The following is a 26,540-nucleotide window of genomic DNA, read 5'->3' as shown; positions in this document are numbered from 1 at the left end:
AACTTCACGAGGATAATTTGTGTGTTGCATTCTAATTAATAAGATAATTATATTTCCTCTGTTTGTACGTGTGTGTGTACAACAAAAATGGCATATTATACGAGGACTAAAAGAGAGCATATAAAGAAGCTTAAAGCCATTGCTGAGCGGAATTTTATACTAGCATCGTATTTATTTTATACTTTGTATAACACACGCGGCGACTTCTTTTCAGGGAACTTATCTTTTAATGCCTCTTAAATCCGACGCGGTAATAGATATTACTAAGGTCGTTTCGCAACAAAGTGTCCCACCCGGTTCGAACCCGCCACGATGAGGTATTCGTATATCAAAAGCGCCGACGAGGCACGCGGAACGCACAAATTCGCGCAAGCGGGACATAACTTAGTTCGATACTGCCGCCGAATAGCGATGAGAACCGGTTCGAGAAAGTCAATGTAGCCCTTAAACGATCCAGAACATTTTCTGACGGGCCACCACGGATTATTCGATCAATCTTGCGAGCAACGCTGAATGTGATAAACAAGAGACACGATAGTGATGTCGTATGTACATGCGAATTGACTTGACTAGATTAATTAATTATATTAATTAGATTTTGAAATTATACTCCTCGCACTTGCAAAATAATTATTATATATGAGCGAGATTATCATTGTTTTATGTATAAGCAAGGATATATTATAGACGTTAAATAAGATATGTTAATTTTGATTTTATACTAATATTCGAATCTGTTTTTTTCTATGTACATTTGAAAGAAATCAAAACGTCAGGGTGCATCACGATACGCTTTGCGAGGCTTTTTTTCTCTGCTTTTGATTTTTTCTGCTCATTGATTCTTCTCTCTCGCAGTTTAACGTGCACAAAATCCGCATTTGCTCGCGCGAAAAATAGACTTTGCGCGCTATCGATTCGCGCGAGGAACGCGTTTCTTTATTTATCGCATATATTGCCAACACCGCTCGAAAGACCGACCGTTATAAATCCCAACCCATTTAATATGTAAATCTCGGCACCTCCGACAGCCCGAGGTCTACACACTTGCTTTCCTTTTTTTTTTCTCACCACGAACGAGTTTCAATCGCCGATGTAATTCATACTCGCGGCAGACGACTGCACGAGTGGTGCCATTCTCCTCATCGAATACGTTATTATCTTTACTTCCCTCTCTGTCGCTTCTTCCCGGCTTCGCGTTTACATATTATATTCATGTATATTTGCACTGTCCCGCGATATGTATGAAGATAAAAGAATGTAAAAAGACTATACAAATCAAAGACGATATCGTATTTTTCGTATTATCTTTTCAGAAATTAATTTGATTATGTCTTTCAACGTATGCGACGATAATAAAAATAATTTTCTTTACTTTGAGGACTTTAAGATTTTTGAGAAAATTTAAAAGTTTACCTTTTACGCGCGCACAGGGAGAAAAGATAGTGATCAAATATATTAAGAGAAAAGTATATTATAATTTATGACTGTAATTAAATGTTAAAATAATTATGATTACAAGTTTCACTTTTATAGTCATTGCTTCTATAATGTTAATGATAATAGCACTACATTAATAACATATGATGTGTTATAGTGACGAAAAATAATTGTAATTACCACAGTTTAAATATAGCGGATTATAAATTATAGTAACACTTTTGGCACTATAAAAATATATGTTTAAATTATTATAATTGCAATTATTTTTTGTCAGTGTAACGTTTCATGTTATTACCAATATAATAGCAGTAATGATAGTAAGTAAAAATAGAACTTTCAACTATAATTATCCTAACATTTAATTACAGTCACAAATACATTTTGTTTCGGAATAAAAATACAGACAGGGACTATTGTTTCTTGTTTCGTCGACGCTTGGTGAAAAAAATGTTGAATTGGAAGGATGTATTGGAGTGAATTAATATCGCACGGTTTGTATGCCGTCGAGTCTAAAAATGCGTTGCAAGTGCGGCGCGTCGCGTTACGGCCGGTTCGAGAAAAATGGCTTTTTACTTGCGGCGCGGGTAACGCATTAACGCGGAGAACACGTGTTCGGCACGAACACTTTTCGCTACACACTTGTGAACACGCACCGCGTACGTGACGTCTGCATACACAAGATGTTACATAGGTTTTCATAGGTGCGCTCTCGTCCTCCGATTTTTTTCTTCTTCCGTAGGTCGCGCGTCTGGTCGTTTTGCAGGTCGCTTAAACGCTCCAGGTAAACCCTCCGCGGCGTTGCATCGTTTCGTGCGTACCATAGATTAAGGAGGGACGAACGAGGGAATCGGAAAGGGCGAGTAGGAACCACCATGAAATTGAGCAGCCTGCCAATCCTACCAAGCACGGACGAAATCCATGCTGGTGGCTTAATAGTTATCGTGCTGTGCAGCCGTTACTTTTAGTACCTCTTAGTACCTCCGTTCATTTCGCATGCGCCTCGTCCACACGGATTCGCGCATACTTAGTGCATGCACGTCTTACATGTGAATAAGTCTTTCTCTCGAGCCTCCGCGCGCCCAGAAAATATTTCCATTGTGCAACTAAAGGAGACGACGGTGATTCGCCGGCGAGCTGATACACGAACGCACGATTCGCCATCTCCCTTTTCCCTCCCATTTTCTTATTATTCGATATTTTGTGCCGGGAGCACGTTCGTATGCCGTTACTCGGTAACTGCACGTCGTCACGGCATATTGCAACTAGTTTGAATGTTTGACTTTGCCTCGCAACAGCGAAAGCAACGTTCCTCGCGAAAATAGTTTCTCCTCTCTTTTGCGCGCGGCCTCCCCACGTCTGCGGTACCGTGCGCTTGGCACCGATGGCCTTGGCTATTCCCAATGCAAATTAGATAACGACTGACGCTATTGAAAATTCATAAATCAGTTTGAGTTCAAATCGGCAGTCTCATCGAGTGCGACAACTTATCGAAAAGCGACAGGTTTCCACTCTTTCTCTATCTTTCTCTCTCTCTCTCTCAGTCTCGTATATCGTATAACGTAGGATGCTGTACGCGGAGAATTTAAATTCATTCTCTCCATGTGAACTTATATCGAACGATTATTAATTCTTTGGGGGGGGGGGGAGGAGAATGAACATTTACGTTTTCAATTCTGTCCTGAAGCAATATTGTCATTAACCAATTACCAATAATGTAGTAAAAATAATGTAGCAAATGAAATTGCTTGTAAAGTCTAATTTTGAAAAGCGTCGTTTTAACGTTTACGTAGAAAAACTCGCTCCAGATGGTCGGCTAGCATTATGAAAACTCAAAGGATTTACACAGCGCAACGAACGATGTCATGGGGAAAACGTTATCGTTAACATCTTATAGATTTCAAAGAACTCAAAACGTTATTCCTGACGGGTCTTTATTATGTAATAAATATCAAAATTCATACGCATTACAGCTTTTACCGGGAATCGATCTTCAACCGGTCCAAAGGGACGCCTATAAAATCGTCGGAGCAAGGCATGTCTCGGGTCGAAAAGGCAAGCGGATACGTTCACGGGAAACTTAGAATCGCGTGAGGACCGCGAGGTTGGTCGATTAAATCGACAAAATCTAGACGCACGCAGCTTAGATGTTAGGACGTTATACGCGAGATTACTGGACCCTCCTCTTACTTCTCTTTAACACCTCCGTTTATACCTCTATTTGTATCTCGCACCCGCTCCAATGTCGTTTTATCGTCTTTACGACCTTGTCGAGCAAATCGACGAGTTGGTGTCGACAACCAACGACGATGAGAAAGAGAGAGAGAGAGAGAGAGAGAGAGAGAGAGAGAGTCAATTCAACCTGTCCATAAATACTTTGTACCTTCGTATACCAAGGTATCCGTATACCGGCTTTGTATATCTGTCATAAAACGACGAAAAATCTTAGTGCATTGATGCGATAGAGCTATTGTATACTTTTGATGGATTATACTTTTTTGTTTACTTTTGATTTTATTTTCTCAGATCAGTTATAAATGTTACTTTTACTCCTTGAAAAAATGTCACGTAAACTGAAACAATGGATACAATGATTTGGAGACCCTTAGTGACCTCCTATAGAGTATATTGAAATGAATTTTTTAATATTTTAGTTCATGCTGTGTGAAGCGAAATGACATTCTCTACCTATTATATTTTAATGTCTGTGCCTATTGTAATAGTGCCAATCATGATTTTTGTTGCTAGATTTTCATAGAATACATTAACACTCTAAAAAATCAAAGATTCTTTCTTGTACCGGCCACACAAGCGATTGGAAAGATTTGATTTTGATTTTTTGCATACGTTTTCAAATCGTACAAAATACCGATATTGTTAAAGAATTATCTCATCGATATTATTTGTAAAATGTAAAATAATTTTGTAGCAGTTATCCAAAGTGTAGTTTAACCGTCCTACCGATTAACAGTTCACCTGGTCGTCGCGTCGCTCGATAAACCTTTCGTGACCATCGTATCCGCTGTTCGTGGAAGTTACGTGATTAAGTTTTCTTATCGAATTTAAAGAATAATTTATCGCATTTTAGCACTAATTGGATTTACCGATATATCATCTTGAAAATAATAGAAAAACTAGAGATAGAAAAATGGAATCCTTAGTAATGAAGAAATAAAAATTATCGTACTGTGATGTGTGCAAGTTTATAGCTAAACACTGAGGGGTTTTTGGTATTTGTATATAAATATGTGTATATAAATATATACATATACAAATTGCGTTAGTCATCTCAAATGCAGTATGCAGTAAATGAAATATGTATGCAAACACGTATATTTTTATATTTGTTTATATATCAAGACGGTAATGCAACGCGGGCCGATCTTCGCTCTTCGCAGAAGTTTCGTGATAAATTTAATCGTGGTTCTCTAAAGAGGCGAGCAATCATCACTAATTATTTGGAATCCCAGAATAATGACGTACCCCCGCGCGGTGATTGATGCCCTCGGGCATTGCAGCTAGGCTACGCAAAAATGACGCTTTTGTGCAGCAAACCCGAAAGTCTTCAGACATTAATTATTATAATGTGGATTCGATGTGGTATTCGAGCGGACCTTGACAGAGCGTGCATTTCGAAACCGGTAGCTGAAACTCTATGGATCATCCTCCGACAGATTCCACGAATTTTCGCATTTTTCTGTAATTGATCTCGAGGCTTTGTTAAAAATTTATTTAAACAACAAATGCCTTCCGATCAATCATGCGAACAATTAAATTACATTTAATGAGTTTCTACACGCTCAATCGAGACATGATGTGGGAAAATAGAAATTGAGCTACCGGTGTTCCGCCGCGCGGAAAAATTTGCTCCAGGTGTGCATGCAGGAATCCGAATCAGCTTGACCTTTGACCGTAGTGAATAATTGAATTTCTGCCGCGCATGTCTACGTGACAGTTATGGTTGGTAACACGGGAACGTTACACCTGTCCAATTAGTTATTCAGTCGCGCGCGCGCGAGAGTTCGACCTACATTTTCCAGTAGCAGACAGGTGACCGGATGGCTTCCAGCATCCGAGAGCCGAGAGGGAGTCGCCGGCTGCTCTCCGGCACGTTTCAGTGCTATAGATAGTGCGCACGCGAGCACCCGCGGACGGCCGAATGAACGAGCGAGCGAACGGAAAGCATTTAGCAGGATGACGTCGCACATTCTAGACGTCCCGACGCCGGGCGTTCCCCGGGTGATCATCCGTTACGTTCTCGTGACGTAATTGTCGAATTCTTGTCCCAAGAGTCAGCCTTCGTTTCAACCAACACTCGAGAGGCACGAGCTTCGACTTCCCGATCCATGGCGTCTGTCGACATCGCTCGCAGTTGGAATTATTGTCTATCCTAGAGCGTAAAGATTGATTTATGGAGATTCCACTATCTTCCGCGCTCCGACTCTCCGACAGTGCACGTAGCTTTAAACGCGTTGCTCTCGATTAGATAGCACGACCATTATTTTTCGTGAAAGTCATTAATTATCGGGAGAATCAAAAAGTTTTTCCTATTTCGAGGACCCGAGTTTTTCAGCGGATGACTGTGCTCAATATCTTATACCGAAATTAAACAAGATTTTGCTTTCGAGAACGATGGATAACCCGACGTTGTCCGGCGATTTGCCGGCACTTCTCGCGCGAGTCTCTCAACGAGTCTGCGTACGTTTATTTTCACGCACTGATGAAGGTAACGATTTTTTATGGGAACGGCAAAGTCATGCGGGTATGCGCTATTAGACGTATCACCGACTATGCACCGAGTCGCATCATAAACGTTATTCGTGAAACGATATCTCATTCGCACATGCGACGTAATGAAAGACCGTGCGCATTGCAATGCACGATAGAAAGGGGAAAGACACGAGAGGGATAACGAGCGAAAGCAGAAGGATTCGAGCGGAAGAAGGACGAGCCGAGGAACGGATATCGCATTCTGCGGGCGGCGCGATGCTGTAGCGTGGGAAGTAAAATACGACTGTTATAGACAGCCGACGGCCATTTTCATCCTGGCGGTTCGGTATTGGCGAGGCTCTAAGTCTGAACTAATTTGCTTATTAATATTTCACAGCGGCGCCGATCGCTTTGGGGGCTCGTGATACATCGCCTTTCTCTTTTCTCTCTTCTATTTTCTATCTATCTATGAAACTAATTGTCTGAATACAGAACGTGAAAGTTTATTTTACACTACGATTAGAAGTAAAAACTCTTAACTTACAGGTGAGGGTTGATGCATTTCCATCGTGTTTTTAATTTGTAGCATAAAATAGTTTCGTAATTGTATCTATCTGTTTCTATCTTATCTTTCTCTGTCTTTCTATCTTTCTTTCTTTCTTTCTTTCTTTCTTTATGTCATCAGACGACATTCCGTCACCTTCGTCCCTTTGCGTCGCATTCCAAAAGGAACCACAAAACCTTTTTGGCTCTTTGTAGGCGAGCGCGTGCTGCGCATACAGTGGCTCTTCGTTTTCTTCGTGGAAGAAAGCGACCTGCGTCTTATACGCGAATACCCGCCCTCGTCTGTGGCCAGGTGCCCTATGGTTAGTAGATAGTTAAGTTTTCAGCGATACTAAACACGTGCCACTCTTTATTCACGGATTTGTTTGAGACGCCGATGGACACGCGACAAACGATTATTATTGAATAATGATTGCCATCAAAAGTGCAAAATGGACACGAAGATTCTAGGTCGATGAATTTTCTGCAAAATTGCATTGTCAGTCATTCTAAGTCATGATCGTCAGAAGCGAAAATTCATGCGAACGACTCCAACAACGTACATCCGCATGAGTGACATGTCGTCGATGAAACAGCTCCACTCAACAAGGCAAGAGCACAAAATATGCGATATAGGCATTTTGCTATCAATTCAGCACGTTACGTGAAAATTACTTACTAACTTTTTCTAAACTAATTTCCATCTAACCATTTAAAGGTACCAGAACGTGATTCATCCTGGAAACTGATTAAAAATGTTTTTTTTTTTCGACGTTGAGGTGTGAAAAAAACTCAGGTGACTATTCTGGGGTTAATGGTTCAATCGCGCGTCCACCTCGGGCGTAGTGCAAGACATTTAACGAACAAACTTCATTACCACTTATGACGATTTATCCCGATGCGATTAACGTCGTTAAAGCCCAAAGGCATATCAGCGAGTTTACGACCCCTGACGAATTCGCATCTCGCAATAGTCGCAATGGCCGCGGCTAAGTCCCGTCGGCGCGCGGCGACGGAGCCGCCGCCTTGGAGGCCGGGATTTGGGTCGTGACGGACGTGGTGCACAACGGGCGTAAACTCTTATTCTGGCAGAATGACAAGTACGAATCGAAAGTTATTTTTGCCGCTCGATATAGGTTGATTTATATCTGGCATCGGACAATAACGTAGCATAGATTTCGCACTTTGGATGGCCGTTTTATAACCCCGAGAATAGCGGCGAGACGGTCACGTTCGCGGAAGATTTGATAATTATTTCTCGCTAAATGTTACGAGAATAATAACGCGCGCCGTGCATCGTCGGTCGTTAAATTTTTTACGGCCATCGCGACAGCTCATTCCAGTGTGATCTCGCATTATTGCGATACGTGTCTGTCTCCGGGCGCGAAAGTGCTCGAGTTCCGAGAGATACGTGCGTCTAGCTTTCATCCCGATCTCTTGGCGTCTCCTCGTCATGGCGGAATCAAGTATGTCTTTCGTATGATTTTTCACTACTCGGCTACTCGAATACCCGGGCTTAATTTACGACCGGCATTCCTGCGCCCCGATGTACGATCGTCGTTCGGTGAGAGACGTTTTATGCGATGATTTATCGCTTTATACGCGACCCCTCGACGAGAGGTTGACGTCTCGACGAGATAATTTGCCAACTTGGCGCTTCTAAAGCGCGTCCTTCCATCCGGCTTTTAGTCACGACCCTCGGAGTCTGGGCACAACAAGGGTCCGACATTTTTCGTCAAAATCGTGCGAGGAAGAAGGATATAGATTCACGCTATTGACAATAAAGAAGAATAATATTCTCTTTTCTTTTTATTTTTATTTTCTTTCTTTCTGTTTTTCTTGGATTTGATAAGAAATCCGGTTCGGATCGATCACACAGATTGCTGGCTTGTGTCCAGACTACGTAGACGACTTCCCGATCGAAAAACAATCGTTGGAATAAAGCCGTATGTGCAGCCGTAGGAGATACGGCGCGCTGGTTAACGCGCTATTCTACGTCACATCAAAGCTTCGCCACATTGTTGGCAAGTACTCCTCGACAGTAATCTCGACTGTCTCTCGCAAGCGTATCCGTGGGAGTAGCCATGCGCGAGCAAAGGAACGACGACAGACTCGTCGTCGTTGCTGTCTTCTTCTTCTTCTTCTTCATCTTCTTCTTCATGGTTGTCTCCATGCCAGGAGCGTGGCGGAACATCCGAACGAAGGGAGTACGATCGTAGAACCAACGTTCCGCGAAAAGACAGGATCTCTCGTAAAAGACAGGTACGTCTATCCGACGACGTCCCTGTACTTGGGTTCTAATTACTATATGGGCTCGACCGAGAGACCCTGTATTTATCAATCGATTTATCGAGACAGACGAGTGTCGTACTTGGCTTTACGAGCGCAACAAATGGCGAGAAAAAGAAAGACAGATGTAGACATCTGGCACGCGAAACATTTGATATTACCTCTTTGTAAAAAGCCTTGTGTCGAACGACGTGTTCGAATGTCGCGTTTAAATCCGCGCCGACTTAAAAAGTCGGCTTCGTTTGAGCAACCGAATCGTACACACGGTACCTCGGTGGGGTAAGCGTGCAAATCGGAGCTTGTCGTAAAGTCTATCAAAGAAGCCGTAGAGCTCGACGCCGCAAGCGAGCGCACTTTATCGCTCGCGATATTATTTGGAGATTTTATTGTCGTCACGCAACCTCGATACATGCACGGGCGCGGATCTCATCGTCACTCCAGAAGGGCCACCCAGACCGTGATCGTCTCTACGGATTCTGAGTCGGTTGGAGAGAAAATCCAACGAAAATAAATAAAGACAAGTGAGAAAAAAATCTATTTAGAATTTTCACGAAAAGTATAATACATCCATCTTTTGATTCGTTTTCCTTAAACGCGAGAAGGTACAGCAAGTATGTCGATTCTCTATGCAGACTTGTATACGCTTGTATTTACGATGGTTTTTCGATTCACGCAGAGTATATGTTCCACGTGGTTTTTCTTACGCGCTTGAGAATCGTGTAAGTGGTGTTTGATGATACAAATAGAAATATAACGTAAGAACAAAATATGTAGTATTGTCGTAGCTTCACAAAGCAGTTAACCGCAGCAAAGCAATTAAAATATAATAAATACAAATAAATAAAAATCACTGGTAAGGCGGTTTTCACTTCCAGTAGAGATTTTTTTTCTTAATATTGTAATATTTAGTGAATTTGTAGCGTAAAATAAACTTTCGTATCCTACGTCTACATTCGGACCATTCGCAACTGTGTAGAATAATTTCAATAAATATCATAGAAACGATATACTTTTTGAAGATATATTAAAATTAAGGTAGCGTATAAAAAGTACCGCGTGAATCGAGAGACCAGTGCACTTTCTTATGCATCCGATACGCCTATAGCGAGTATAATCTGCCACCGATCTCGATTATTCTACATTCGATCCATCTTGTTTTTGGGGGATTATGTCGCTCGAGGAGGAGACACTGGGAGAGGCACCAACGATACCACCCACGAAGCGCTTCTCTATTTTGCTCCACGCCCGTAACTTTCAGTCGACGCCCCAGGGATGCCTCGTCGACTGACGGAAATACAATTATTTGATTCGTCCAGCAACAAGTGGCTCTTGGGGGAGGAGGGGGATCGTTAACTATGGATCCTTGGTAGAGATTTCGATGCCTCGATAGCGAACGGAACCCGCCACCGACCGTGTTGCCTCTGACTGGTGATGTATCGTGTTTCTAACGTGCGGAGAAACACAAACGTCCGTTCCGCAGCACCTTGCAAGGCTGCATATCTATAAAAATTTGTCGTTGATAATTTGCAACTTGTTTACATATCTCGTGCGTTTGTGCGTTGATTCAAAAGCCGAGTCGATGACTGTCGCGTACTCAAATCGCGCAACTCGCGTCTGAAGATTTTAAAAACAGAACTGACCAACACGACACTCACGAAGGAACTTTGAAGGAGGAATAATCGGAAAAGAGAGAATATACGGCTAAAAGACGATTGAAGAGAGAGAAAGAGAGAGTGAACAGGTGGAGAACGGGGGGGAGGAAAGAAAGAAAGGACACACAGAGAAATGCAACGACGAGATCCATAAGCATTGCTACAAAAGCACAGCCGTTGAGCGCACAACCCTCCGTACGCCTTCATCGTTTCATTGCGGCACTCTCCGACAGTTAACTTCACTAAGACGGATCGTAAATTACGCCAATATTTCCGCGAAATCCTAACAAGATTATAAACCAGATTGTAGCGGTCTATGCAGCGGCTGCGGCCGTACCGTGCTCCCTCTTTTCCTCCCAGGACCTTTCTTAATCTTTCGAACCTCTCGACCGGAGAGCCGGAGAGTGAGAACTCCAAGTGATGCGAAGAAAAAAAAGAAGGGTGAAGAGAGTCAGAAAGAGAGAGGGGGGAGGAGGAGGGGGGTAAACAGGGAGGAGATCTATTTATAATGCGTTTGCGTCTTTGCAGGGGCCCAGCCGGTGAAGGCAGTAAATGTCACGTGTATTTCATATGAAACTCCACCCCCTCCCAGCTATTCCTCGCAATGCCAATCTCTTTTGCCGGCCTGATAATGCCAAGCGTTAACAAAGTTAACCCGCGCGAGACTCTCCCGGCTCTAGAAATCATCTCCCCTTTCCCCTCGCCTTCTCCGACCTCGTTCTCTTCCCGCACCGGGAAAGTTTTGCGTTTCGTTTTTCGAACTTTACGTCGTAAAAGATCCTTACTCTTTTCGGAAACGAGATGCGGATGTAGATTTTACAAAAGATATCTTGCTAGCTGTGGTGGATTACCGCTTGATCACCATGCCATGGAGGAGAAGACGTACGACAGCGTGAACCGCAAAGCCGCAAATTAGCTCGTAAAGCACCCGCTGAAAGGTACCTCATTCACTTTCAAAAAATATGAAAAGCAGGTTTTGGGAATATAAGTATGTATCGATCGATTTTAGGATTTTGTCTTCCAAATCTTTAATTTTCTTTCTTTAATCTTCTACCAATAAAATTTTTTAAGCCCAAGAAAAGGAAAGGAAAGGTTGCCGGGGAACCTAAGTTAATCCTTATTTCAACGGAAACAGCCGAATGACTGGCAAAAATCTCTCTTCCACTCCCCTCTCAGAAGCGCCATCTCCCAGGGGTATATACCCCGGGACAGCTTAAATTCGATAAATTCCGTAGCCGTCACGCGAGATTCCGGGAAAAGTCGTTTCGCGCGTCTGAAACTCCCTTTGAGCGCGGGGAGACCGGCCAGCACATCGGCCGGACGGGGGTGTATGCGTGCGTTAATGAAAGCCTCCAACGTAACCGATCGTTATTAGATCGAACACTCCCTCAACCCCGCCGCGTTTCTCTACTCGCCCCCCCCCCCTCGCAATAACCCATAAAATGAAACATTTTGTTTCTTATGTCAATTATCCCCACTACACCTTCGTCAGGATATACTCGACAAATATGGTACCAAGATACGTATTCGCTCGAGACAGACTTCTTGAATTTTTTTAAGAATATTACAATTGTGTTATCGCTCATAATGTTACCGCTTTCATCATTCAACTAAAATTGATCAATTAAGAATTGTTTTACTTTGTTTTCCTTTATACATAAATATCTAAATAACTGAACCAACTTTATTGTAAAGAATATCTTATTATTTTAAACTATAAAAATTTTAATAACAAAAACTGTACTGAATTTGAATCGGCATTTGGATGAAAATTTATCCATGGTAGCACACTCCAGGGTCAAACTGAAACAAGTCGCTTGGTCCTGAACAACACATTGTTGCATTTTCGTTAAATTTCCTAGTGATACCGCGAAAAAGTACTAAGTATTCTCATTGCTGTCGTTCGCGAGAAACGAGGGTTGATCGGACGGTTGATTGCACACCGTGCGTGATTTTTATCATAAGATCTCTCGCACGCTTTTTTCCGCAGGGAACGCGCGGCGATACCGCGTAATGTCCGTACGCGAAGCGAATGGCTACTTTGGCTCGTTGAAGGCAACACATGCGATGGCCACTGTTGCTCGTCGCGGTGCTACTTCGCCACCACTACTTGGACGAGTCCGCGGCATGGTGCGGCACGGCGCGACGGCGGCCGTTATAAAAATAACTGCTGATTGGACGCCCTACCAAGAAAAGTCGTAATCGCATCCTGAAACGTTCCCTTCCTCCTCTCTGTTTCTCTCTTTCTCCCCTTCGCTCTCTTTGTCCGTCCCTCTTCCTTTCTCTTATTCCCCGTTTTCTCTTTTTCTCGCTATCCTCTCCTTTCTCTCACTATTTTATCTTCCTGACCACTCACTCCCGCTGTTTTGTATCGTCTCTTCCTTTCTCGTCAATCTCTTGTCGAAGAATATTATATCGCGTAAGAAGGATGAACGATAAATTTACAAATTCTCTTCTGCCTCTTTACGATCTTATGAAGATTCGATAAGTGAAGTAAGACGTGATTTTGACATGTCTTTCTCTTATCCTTATCCGAGACTATTTTATAAACGCAAATGAGCAAGCAAAGTTCAACCCTTAATTACTTTAATGGTATTACGTATACATATATTATTTAAATCGATGCATTAAAAATGAATTATTAATCTCATTTGAATATGTAGATTAATACAATTAAAGTTGAGAGAGGAACGAATTATCGTAGCAGGAGCTTAGTTCTCAATATTTTTTATATGATTTTATTTACATTTTCTCGTTTTTCAAACCGCACGTCGTTACTCTCGATTGTGAACCAGAATAGTAGTAGTCCAGAATAATATTAATCAATTTAATAATTTAATAATTTGATGCTAATAAGTATCTATCATGGTGATAACTTAATACACATAACGTTTTATTTAATTTTAAAATCAATTTCCGCGAAGCTTACTTGGAGTTAATAGGGTTAATAAGGATTAATTTATCATGTATATTTTTATATATTTGTGAAATTGTAGAGAACATGAGATAATTCGAGAAAGCTTGATCAGAATACCGTATTGCGAGAAACTTGACGAAGCGTTCTAGCGAAAGGAAGATGGGTACCCGACGCGCATCTCTGCCGCCATCGATTGCATTTTCACCTCGGTGGAGTCTCGCGCGATACAAGGGACGCGGGGAAACGGCTATCGGTCGCCATGTTGTGTGTGCAGCTTTTATCGCCGCGCCCTACATAGGAACATTAAGCGCGGGTTGCCGGGTTGCGCGTATATCAACAATAATTGCAGGGCCAATAATAAACCCGAAGGGAGCACGCTCGATAGCCCGAAATTGCTGGTTCCCCTACCCCGGACGGCGCGGTTTTATTGCCTCCTCTCGTCGGTCAGAAATGGCGGCAGCCCCCTTCATCGTCCTCGATGGCGGATAAACGATCCTGCGATACGGCACCGCGCCGCGCCGCGCCGCGCCGCGTTGCGAACGCGCGCTTCTCCTCCTCATTGTCTGTATCCTGCGCCTGTCTGTCTGTCTGTCTGTCTGTTTGTCTGTCTGTGTTGCCTTGCGCGTTTGTGTAACGAGTGTTCCCCTGTACCGAGGCATCTCGTACAGAATCGTTCGCGAGCTCGTAAAGAGCCGCAAAAGCGGGCGCTCCGCACGCGCGATAGTCGCGAATATTGCCCTTGTTAACGCCCCGTTAACTCGAACCTTTGGACAAACTCGTAAAATTTGCCGGCTCCGTGGAAAGCGACGGCCACCGCGCGCGGCGAGTCGAGTCACCAGAGAATTTCGAGCCTCGGAGTCGCGCGCCTGTACGAGACACAAAAATCAAACTCTCTAAATCTCATAGAGAGTGAAGAAGAGTCACTTGGAAATTGCACAAGCACAATTTCCACTCTTTTACGATGACGTTTTATTCTACGAGATTTAGAGATAATATATCAAAATATATTATAGGAATTTGTTGAATTATCGATGTGCAATGAGCACATGCATGATAAATTAAATATGCCGAGGAGTCGAAAATTATATATTAAAAAATTTCTCTTTATCTCTACAGTCACGCAGATATCACACGCTTTTAATGTTTAGAGTGTTACTCTGGTTCTGCAGTCGAAACGAAGGATTTTCAATTGTTTCTACTCGTTTCAGACACGTCGCTCGGTGTACTTATGCGCGACTTTAAAACCTCCAGATTACACCAACTCGAAAGATCGTAAAGGTGCATTTACGTTTACGTAGTTTAAACGCACGATAGTCGCGAGCACTGCTCTTGTTAACACTCCGTTAACTCGTGGCTCAGGCAACCTCGTAAAATTCGATGGCCTGGCTACCACAGTAGGTGGCAGTAATACGCGTATGAATTAACCGAAGAATTTCTCCGTATCTGTCTGAATGTCGCTTGACGAGGCATATTATTTCTCACAATATTACGTGTTATCGGCTTTCACGTGTAGACGCTAACTCCGAACGCGTAGCACCGCTACGTTATACACGTACAAGAATATTTTCGTGCTAAGAAAAAAAAGATTATTTAATTTTTTAGTTTTCTTCTTTAAATATCAGTTATCTTTGGATGAAGAATATTTTCTTCATAATAATTTTGAAATACAATTATCATTTACTCGAAACAAGTAATATTATGTAATATTTACTGAAAATAAAATTCTATGTATATAGAAAAATATTATTAATTAGTTTTTCGTATATATGAGAATTAAGCAAATATTACTAATTTCAAATATTTTATAAGTTTACATCATTCACAAATCGAATCGACATTTTTCTATATTTTATAGACGCGCATTTTTCTCTAAAAAACTATTCAATTTGTAAAGTCGAATAAAGTCTATTTTGTTGAACAGATATTATCAGAAGCAAAACTTGTTGCCAATTTCTGTCAGAATTTACAAATACGAATATCATTTGCATCGTCGTTTTATCGCAAGAGTTGATAAAAGAGCTGTCTACGAGCGTCAATTGATTTTTAATACAATCGTTTCGATTCGGAGTTTCCAGTTTGAGCATTCGTTTTTTACTCTTAATCCGCTGTTTTCTATCTCTCCGTCTTTATTTCTTATATCTGATGCGATACACCCTAAGGAAGGTCGTAAAAGACTACGCCACTCGCGTGATTGTTGCGAATTCATTATTGCTCTTGTTAACGCTGGATATCTCTGGACAAACCTCGTAAAATACAGCGATTTTACGCTAGTCATACATTAAGGTGATCGCAAAATCTACCTTGATTGATCACGCAATATATGTAGGATGGTTTGCGTCACCTACGGTTCGTCCATGTCAGTCGTTTATTGATTTTACAAAATTCCCAGTTGGTCTTGGGAAATTCTTTAATATTAAAATCTCCCGTATTATATAAATTATTAATAAATATATGCAATACCAATACAATACTTCAAGATTATTTTATATGTTTCTAATGCATTTCACGAATTGCGTAAATTGAAAAAACAAATTTTTTTAAGTGGATTAATATAATTTTTTATGTTTACAGGAACACCCATCAGCCGACTGCCTATCATGGCAAAATCCGTATTGGATCTGTACGAGCTCTACAAGTTGGTTGTGATGCGAGGTGGCCTCGTCGAAGTGATCAACAAGAAACTGTGGCAGGAAATTATCAAGGGTCTTCGACTGCCAGCGAGCATCACTTCCGCCGCGTTTACTTTACGAACTCAGTAAGTAGATCGTGAAATATCTCATCCGGGACCCCCGTCTTACCTATAGAAAACATAATGCCCGTCGTAATTCGCATACAATAAGTCTCAGCCGGCGAAGAGTCATCCGAGTGTGAAATCTGTGGCGATGATTAAGAGCGTCGTGACTTTTACGCGAGTCGTCTCGTCAAGATCATCGTGTTCGATAAAGCTATCCGCACCGGACAAGATACGCGCTTGATAACCGACCGATCGTTCACGCGTATTTGCATCGTTCAGTCACGTTAGCACTCGTGTTTCCTTTAGTAAATACCTCCGCGATTGATCGAATCGAAGGTTCGATCTGCATTAAGGTTCAATTAGATTTTAGTACATAGTATATTGGTCAGGACGAATCGAATTTCATGATCGAGAAAGCCGAAACGTCACGCGGTGCGATGTTATTACGCGCTCACTGTCGTGGCGTGGAGATAAAACAACATAGGTGACGAGCTAGAGGCGTGACATACAGGTGCATCGCGTCTTAAGCCGACGTGTCGTCTACGTCGGATCTCCCGCGCGATCCCTCACCTCGCGGGGCGGGTTGTGACAACCTGGAACCGTTGGCACGATATATATTCGTTTATATAATACCGAGCATATCCAGCGCGGCGACGAAGATTTATCTGCGATGTCTCGTCTCTCCGCGGAGACGGGACACGGGAGAGGACGCGAGAGGTCTCTAAATAGAGATTCGTCGGCGAGATTCGTCGGACGGCGCGAGGCATCCGCCGCTCATCTCTCGCTGGTCGAACGCGCGACGGAGAAGGGCAAGTCGCGCGAGAATGGAAAAGAGAAGGACGTGAAAAGCACGCGCGGCCGGGCCGCGGGAGAAGAGGGATGGAGAACGTCGACACATTATAAGTGCGGGCTAATATGAATTACACGGGCGCGATGCTAGGGGTGTGCTCATGAAAATAACTCCGCGCAACGCGCGCGCTTTGTGCACGACGGAACGTCGGCGTCGTGTCGCGTCGCCTCGCCTCGCCTCGCCGCGGTCGCGCATCCATCATTCCGGCAACCGGCTATCTTTCCTCGGCGATATGTACGCGAGATAGACGAGAAAATACGAAAATACGGCCGACCCGAACAAAATCATCTCGCGACAGCATTCATCTGGCGAGAATCGGCGTCGATTAACTTGAACCGCGATCTACAACTGTCTCTCTTCAGCTCTGTTTCTACAAACACGAGCTAATTATATTACTTATACATTCATCGTACAGTAAAAAATGTGAACAGATATTTATTTTAATATGATCTGCAATTAGTTTTTTTTATTTATAAAGAGAAAAAATTGAAAATAAACGTTTTTTTTTTTCATCTTATATCTACACGAAAAAAATGTACAGCATTAATCAATGTTCAACAAGATTAACAGCATTAATCAGTAGCAATTTAATTGAAAATAAACTCATCATTTCATAATAGTATTAACGAAATAAATAACATTAGAACGTACGCAATTAGATTGCTGTTAATACTAGATATGTGCGAATTATTTAAATATGATTCGTCAAATTGAATCGGGTAGATATCCGATTTAATTTATATCTCCATAATTCCAATGTGAACTATTCGAAAATTTCGAATCTAAGAATTTCAAACACGACTCACATGTATACTGTGACAATCTTAATTATAAATCATACATTTAATGTTTATATTATATATTAAGTTTATATTCAAACTATCACTTTTTTATATAAAAATCTTTACTATCTATATATTAAAATTTAACATAATAATGATTATATAATTAATTAAAAGTTATGTTTTACCAATTCGATTCGGATTCGAACAAAAAAATAAAATTTTATTCAATTTAACGTAAAAAAAATCTTGTTTCTTACATCTTTAATTAATGCTGTTAATACATTTTTCCGTGCATAAAAAACGTATTTAATTTCGCATTATGATATTCATGAATATTTTAATTGTAGTTTTTACATTTCTCTGTACCTTATGAAAAAAGATATACACTCAAACACGAATAATTTATCGATAGGTATATGAAATATCTATATCCATACGAGAAAGAGAAGGAAGGATTATCAACGCAAGAACAACTCCAGACAGCAATCGAGACGAATCGTCGCGAGAGCCGCAGGAACAATTACGCTTTCTCTTCTAACAACGACAATCTACCGCGTAGCCAGCACAATTCGTTGTCGAATCAAATGCCGCTGCCGCTCTCCATCGCCCAAATGGCGGTGGCTGCGAATGAACCGCAACATCATGTCGTCAACGGACATCCGCACGCTTCGCAACATCATCCGCAACATCTTCCACCAAACCTGGGACCTACTCAACAAGCAGCATGTAAGTCTTTTTGTTTCTTATGAATAGTTCCATATATACGTTTTGCGGTGTCGGTAGACATCGTGATTTGCGATCGCGTTGTTGCAGCTGTATATAAAATTAATAACTGTGATGTAAAATTAATAACTCCGATTGTTTACGAGACAATTTTCCAAGTGAAAGATATAATTCACGATATCATTAATGATGTATTAAAAATAGAAATATAAAAGGAGCATAAGAAAGAGCAAAAATGAGAAACTTCCTGACAGTAGAGAAGATATCAGGGAACGAGATGGAAAAAACGGAGAAAGGAAACGGGAGGAAGGGTAGGGCGCACACGGGTTTATTTTAAATCGGTAGGTAGTGCTTCGGGCCTCCCCGGAGATGATGATGCGAGAGCGAAGGAGGCATAATTGATTGTACGATCCTCCGGAAGACAGGCGTTAACGGATGGCTCTCGCTAACGAGCATTCCTCTATTTCCCTACCCTTTCCTTCTCTCTTTCCATCTCGTCGCTGCGCTCGACAGCGATCTGAGTAATGTCGCGCTTCGATCGCACTCGTAGCTCTCGTTTGATTGTATTCTCGTGTGACGATCAGGTATTCGGTAGATATACTCTAACAATATTACTATATGGAGAGAATGTTCTCTTAAAATTTATCAAAATCATGATAATCGTGGAACAACATGGGCCTTTGAATTTTACTACAATTATAGTAAAATTCTTCGAAGATTATATTGTTTCACAACTACCAACTAGTATTAAATTAAAATTCATATATTGTATATTTAACAATTATTGTTTCATATGTAAGCAAGAAATTATTTTTTTAATTGTTTGACGATCCATTATAGATATTGCATTTTAACAAAACGCATATTTATAGATAAACTCGTTTATTGATGTGATTTTAATAAATATTGATGCACGTATCGCCGTAATCGTTTCTTCGTCTATCGAATTTTACGCTTCGCAAGAAAACATCGGACTTAAACAAATAAGTTCTTAATCGTTTTATAGCTTATACAGATGTTCAGGTGGAACAGTGCCAATAAGCGAATCTTCGCTGCTTTGATTTAGCAAACGATGAGTTATCAATGAAAGAAAAATTTGACTGTAAAATTCGATTGTTTTATAATGTGCATATATTTCAGAATAATACTCAATAATCAAAGTCAAATAATCCATGACATTTCAGATAATCAGACATATTTATCAATGTCAGACGTTCAATAAATTATTGTAATGTTTGCGCTATCGTCGCCTTTGTACATTATTTTAAATTTCACTCTAAAAGATAACATTAGTTTCGATTTCATATATTTTCAAAAGTAATTTGTAGAGTTCGGAGATTAATGAGGCTTCACACAGTGACTCATTCGTGATCTTTTACGGACTACTACTGTCCAGGATTTGTAATTTTAGGCTTGAAATGTGTCAGTGTTCATACCTATAATATTTCCTATTTCTAATTTCATAGCTGTTTTCTCAAGTTAATGCGTGACGCTTGTTCTTATGATTATTTTAAGATAGTTAAAAGTTTTTAATGTATATCATTTAGTGTTTAAAATATTATTACAAATTATTACTAATATTATAAAAGTTATTTCTGAATACGTTATAAAAAATTAATGAATATATGTAATAATAATATTTATAAAAATATAATTTTATACATATGTTTTAACAGTGCAACACACCCACACGTATACATATATATATACATATATATGTAAATATTACGTATGTATGTATAATTGATAGTTATATATACACATTTGGAATTATTGAACATTTCTGATAATTATTTCTTCGTTATAATTCAAAATAGCAAACTATCAAGCTTAACTCTTAGAAGTTACTCTGAATGTCTATCTTTCTAATTTTATTATTATGCTCCATTCCTAATACCGAGTACATATAGTTTCAGAGTATATGGCGAGGCTAATCAGAGACAGAAATACAATTGCTAATAATCCGATGATCCAAAGTAGCACATCGACACCGCCACCGACAGCGACGGAAGGATTTAAATCCGGATTACATTTTTGGAATCAAGTATACAATCAAACCAATAATATCCAGTATCCAGGGATGGTTCAGCCATCTTTTTCTCCAGCGTCGTCTCATTCGCCATCAGCACCGTTGAATAGTCCGGAACCACAAAGAGAAGCCTTAGATCTCGCAAACTCTGGACACAGGTACATAAGAGTTTCTGGACTTTAATGGGTAGGCAACATAACATAGTTTACTGATAAAGTTTTTTGATTAGATCGGATCCAGTGTCTTCTCCAACCACTAGTAGATCACCACCAACAGGAGTGGATGTGAAGAAAAATCAAGAGATTGTACACTCACCTCCGACACCTACTAAAAGAATAAAAAGGATGTCGTTATCCGACGAAGAAGGAAATAACACGATACATTCCTTGCGTATTAGACAAATGGTTAGCACTAAAGGTGAGTCTACAGTTTAGACTCTAGTTATTATGATATAGATGCTGTAATGAGATAAAATTGCTTTTATTTTCTATTAAAATAAAAATTTTCCTTTTTTTCAGATAATGGACGAAGACAACTAGCAATTAGTATAGACATTGACGGTATGTTGTATGAAGGCGTCCTTCCAGTTAAACAAGTTAATGATGAAGACAGTAGTAACTCATCGAGTCCCAATAATAATAATGTGACACGATCTCGACAGAATAGCGATTCGTGAATGTTTTGAAGGCACGATTTTACACGAAACGAACCAGCCTTGGAGAGTCTAATTAATAATTCCGCTTTTCAAATACATGTAAGACAGTTAGGACTAGACATTATAAACATCTAGTATGAATTGAAAGAAGAGGAAATAAAAAGACGAATTTTCCAGTATTTATACATTAAAATTTTTTATCACATTCAGTTGATGTATTCCTTTACAAAATTCTATTATAAGAGGATTGTTAATTTCTTTTATTAGAATAATTTTTTATTAACGATTCTTTTTTCAATTATGATTGGAAACATTTTATAATGTCGCGACCTTTCCTAGAATTTCACATGTTGCTCGAATATCTATAATATCTATTTGATGAATATTTCAAATGTATTTAAAAAGCAGAGTTATTACGTTCGAAAATTAATAGTTCCAAATAGTTCTACATATATGTATAAAAAATATATACGTCCATAAAACTCTGAATTTTACTGAAAGATTAGAATTTCAATGCAAATTGCAAGTTTTATTGAAAATCGGAGTTTTATGATAATACATGTAATTCGCTAACTAACTTTTTCACATAGAAATTTACAACGTAACAAAAACAAAGGAATACGCCATAATTAGGTGTATATATAATTAACAAATGTAAGATTGACATAACTGAATTGCATATACTCCAACTTTTATTATAGATAAAAATTCATAATTGTATGAATATCTGAATGTAGCATAAAGTAGATTTTTACGCGAGAGAAATGAATCCTGAACAAGGCAAGGAGAAAATTGGCGAACAGTGATATTGGAGATAGAGCTATAAGATTTGTCAGATCAGAGGGCATTGTACAGTTAGTGTTAGTAATTAATATTAGTGTTAATGTTAACATTTGTTCTATATTGGTTTCATTTCTCTTTATTTATGCTTTATTTAGATATTCGTACCTCTATGTAAAAATTTATGAAATCATTTATAGGGAATTTAGATATTTTTATTGGTGGCAAGAATCAGTGATCTTTTTTACCAAAGTGAGATTTATTTATAAATCAAAGTAATTTAGATATAATGTGATATTAGATACAGAATGTTAAATATAATAATTATGATGAATGTATGTTTGTAAAGACTTAGAGATTTTGTGACTAATATGTACGGAATGCAGTAATGGTGTTTTGTTCGCGCATATTCAAAAACTAAATTTATAATATTTTAATATCTGCAAGCATTTAGATAATTTGTTATATAATATAATTATGAGTTTCAAACATTACTATTATTGCTGGTTTATTTACTAATGATGTTTCAACTACATCTCGGAAATAATAAAAAATCGACAAGTTACATGATTTACTGTGAACGTACTTGACACCATTAATGTATTCAATTATATTTTCCGACGTTATTTTGGTTATATAATAGATTTCTGTCATCGGAGTATGTGCAATCGGAAGATAAATACATATCATACTACGTATATTTTACAATTTATTTTTAAAATGAACATACTGTATAGTATGTTAATTTTAAGTATAAACTGTAAAAAAACTATTGATACAAATTTTTATATAAATTTATGAAAGTTTGTCAAATTTAGTAAGAATTAGAATAATTGTTGACACATTAAGTTAGATTTTGTCATTTTAAGACACAATAGGTAGATATTGAATATTGTACATAATAATTTTTTGCTTTTACGAGACTACATATTTTTTCTATTACTATTATTTTAAAGATATTAGTATTCGTATTTCTTTCTTATAAACAAAAGGGTTAAACTGGTAATTAATAATAAACATTTTTAATTCTCAAATATATTTGTATTGAGAATAATAATTTTGAGGTGAGAGAAATATTTTCCTGATTCATTTTACGATAAATTTCACATTTGTAGACATACGAGGATTAAAAATAATTTCTGTGTCATCTGTCGTTTTTTCTTCAGTACAGAAATGTAAAGATATTGATGAAATATTATGTATATTAATATACCTTTTTATATTAATTTAGATTTTATTCTTATTTTAAGATTACATTATTGTATCGAAATCAAACCTTTTTAGATTATATTCTTTAAGTAAACGTATTTCGTAAGATTTTTGTTAGACGAACAGACTATCAATATAGTAAAAACCATATGTACAATAATATATGTATTTTTTAAATTATTGTACATTATTTCATGGTTTTGTATTTTAAATTATTATTGATACTAACAAAATGTTAATTTTTTAAGTAATGTATCATTTAAATTTTTCATACTGCCTACTAAAGAGTAACTGTCTACTTAATTGACCACATCACAAATGATAAATAAACTTTAAGGACATAATTAAACAAGAAAATTCCGAGATTGATTGTGTAGTCTGATCAAATGGACAAGCGTTAGTTTGCAATTTTGATCCTGTACAATCGATATAATTTTGTTATTAAGGATTACTTTTCACTTTTGGTGCGTACGCGTAAAAAAATGGCAAAAGTAGAATACATTAAGATAATACTTGAAAATTATCTGATGAAAATTATAAAAATGGATTACGCGTTCATATTTCGTAATATTTTAAATCGAATTATGTATTATAAATCGATGTATCAAACATACCATATTTGTTTATACTCCAATAGATAGATATTTACATATCGTGAATCTCTCTCTCTCTCTTTCTCTCTCTCTCTCTCTCTCTCTCTCTCTCTCTCTCTCTCTCTCTCTCTCTCTCTCTCTCTCTTTCTCTCTCTGAATGTAAATATTGCATTTTTATAAGATTAAATTAGATTTACGAATTACATAAAAAATAGTTAAGAGTTATAAAATTTAGTTTTTCGTGAAGATAGAACATCGAGAAATATAGAATTCAATGAAAATGATATCTCTTTCATTCACATATCTCCATGTGAATTATATACATATTTTGCATTGTTGAATGCGTAATGTTTGATATGTACGTGCTAGAGCGTTATCTTAAGAAATTAGATTATCCTTAAAAAAAATCATCGCAAGATTTGTATGATACACGTTAAGTATAAAAATTTGTAGTCATTGAGGCGAGTCAATGATCTTGATTAATAATGAATATGTATTTAACAAACGTATTATAGAATGATAGATCATTAGCGAGAATCTATCACAAGGCTGTAAAAGAACTAAAATGTGAAAATGGATGTCATTTTCAAGTCGTACAATTTTTCAGAGAGCGAACTCTGAGAGATTCCTAGATTGATTATTCGAGAGATGATAGCGTCTCATACTAAGTGTACGCGTTCCCGAGACACTATGGACACTGAATCCGTACGAGTAGCGTCTTGCGTACTGACATCCTTACAAAATTGATCAATTTAGTAACTTACTTTAAAAATTAAAGTCACTGTTAACACTTAATAATGTTTTTCTCTTACCACTGATTTAATTTTTAAAATAAGTAATTAATATAGTACTAAATTCGATCAATATGGTATTAAATTTCTGTAAGGATAGCGAGAACGATGTGTTTTACCAAAAGACTGTTTTAGTTTTAAAATTGTACTTTAGAATTTTAAGTCGTGAAATTATAAGTAATGTTTTAATAATTTTAAGTTACAATTATTACACATGATATCAATCTTTATCACATTAAATCCTATTATGCATAGGATTTTCTAATAGATTTGAAGTAGTACTAGGAAGCAGTTCGCCGAGCATCTTTCAAATATTTTTGAAGAAAATAAAAAGAATTAGAATTATTTGTAACTATCCTCACATTGCGCACAAACTCACATACAATTTAGAGGTCAATCGCATTCTACACAACGTTTTTGTAATGCCTTTTTTTACAGTTTTGTACATTTTGCGACTCTAGCAAAAACTCATTTTAATGGAGTGTTACAGCTTCTATTCTGATGATAGACATATTTAGATATTATAATTAAAATAATAAATGTAAAAGAATTTTATTTTGACAAAACAATGTGTTAATTAATCAGTTGTAATATTAACATGTAGGTAGTTCGTAGAAGAAGAAAATGTTTTTTATTTTACGTATTTCTGGTAAAACGAGAACTATAAAGGATTTAGCTTGTTAGCTTGTTAACTGTATATTTGGATGTTTTATAAGTTCTATGTTCATATTATCACAATGAAGCTGTTTCAAGCATAGATTTCTATTTGAAATGTGCTAAGCGTTACTGCTACACCAGAGAGAGAAAGGATAATATAAATGGCTAGAATAGTTATTAGAAAATATCATAAGTTAATAATTAGTAGTACACTATCGTTATTATTATCCAAAAAAGATATCGCAATCAAAATGAGGTCACTTGATATCAAAATTATTATTTTGACTGCGATGTGTTTTTTGGATAGTTATACTACCGTTGTTATAAATATTATCACAATACAAAAGTGTGATCATATTTATACCTGCAATATCGTTATAATGTGAATAATAATAATAATGAGTAATTAAATAATAATGAATAATTAAAATGTTTTGTCACATTTTTATTATCTTCCATGTTACATGTTGAAAAACCAATATATTTGTATTTAGAGGCGCTGATGGACAAAAACATCTAAAATAATAGGATAATCGCTCTAAGGTTCCTCTCTGATATAACAAACCAATATTAAATAGTACATCGTTTATTTTATCAGAGAGGAACCTGAGAGCGGTCATCATTTTAGGTGTTTTCATCCATCAGCGCCTGTATGTGCACAAAATGTGCCCATTGAACTATGTAGTCAAATATCCATGAATCCCATAGGTAATGTACATGACTTTTTAGGTCTCTTCTATGCTATGGTCACGTTTATTTGGTTCTGTTTCATGCTATACCCGTAAAATTTTAGAATTATATACATTCATATTTTAAATTTGTTTTATGCAAATTAATATGCATAATCGTGTTCTATAAATAAGCAATACCACATATACGTGATATAAATTCAATTAATTGATTTGATAAAAATTCACTCACCGATTGCTGTCGCTGCTCCTGCTGCTGATGCTGCTGCTACATTCCTTTTCCGGTTTTGCTTCTGAAAATATAATAAATGATTATTCCTAACCTGAAACCTAACCTAACCACAAAAGCAGGTAAAGAAATGTATCATTTGAAAAAATAGTATATTTAATACCGAGTCGCTCCATGGATGCCGACTTTCTGCTGACGTCATCCTGCTATTCTCGAACCGCACATTAATGACGATCGCCCGATACTTTATTCGGCACTCCCGATATTA

At 38.2% G+C, this 26,540-nt stretch overlaps 1 protein-coding gene across 2 annotated transcripts in view; it reads left to right on the top strand.

The window, feature by feature from the left end:
* The window catches only part of LOC105834405 (protein dead ringer homolog), a 107,550-nt gene extending 85,615 nt beyond the window's left edge, over window positions 1–21,935 (top strand). For both annotated transcript variants that reach the window (XM_012676858.3, XM_012676857.3), the window contains exons 5-9: window positions 16,120–16,303; window positions 18,330–18,643; window positions 20,551–20,827; window positions 20,899–21,086; window positions 21,188–21,935. In XM_012676858.3, the coding sequence (XP_012532312.1) occupies window positions 16,120–16,303; window positions 18,330–18,643; window positions 20,551–20,827; window positions 20,899–21,086; window positions 21,188–21,345 (1,121 nt within the window). In that variant the 3' untranslated portion in view covers window positions 21,346–21,935. The remainder of the gene's footprint in view (window positions 1–16,119; window positions 16,304–18,329; window positions 18,644–20,550; window positions 20,828–20,898; window positions 21,087–21,187) is intronic.
* Window positions 21,936–26,540: the final 4,605 nt, after the last annotated feature.

Source organism: Monomorium pharaonis, chromosome 8 (assembly GCF_013373865.1).
Source record: "Monomorium pharaonis isolate MP-MQ-018 chromosome 8, ASM1337386v2, whole genome shotgun sequence".
NCBI lineage: Eukaryota > Metazoa > Arthropoda > Insecta > Hymenoptera > Formicidae > Monomorium > Monomorium pharaonis.
This window is presented reverse-complemented; position numbering and strand designations above follow the sequence as displayed.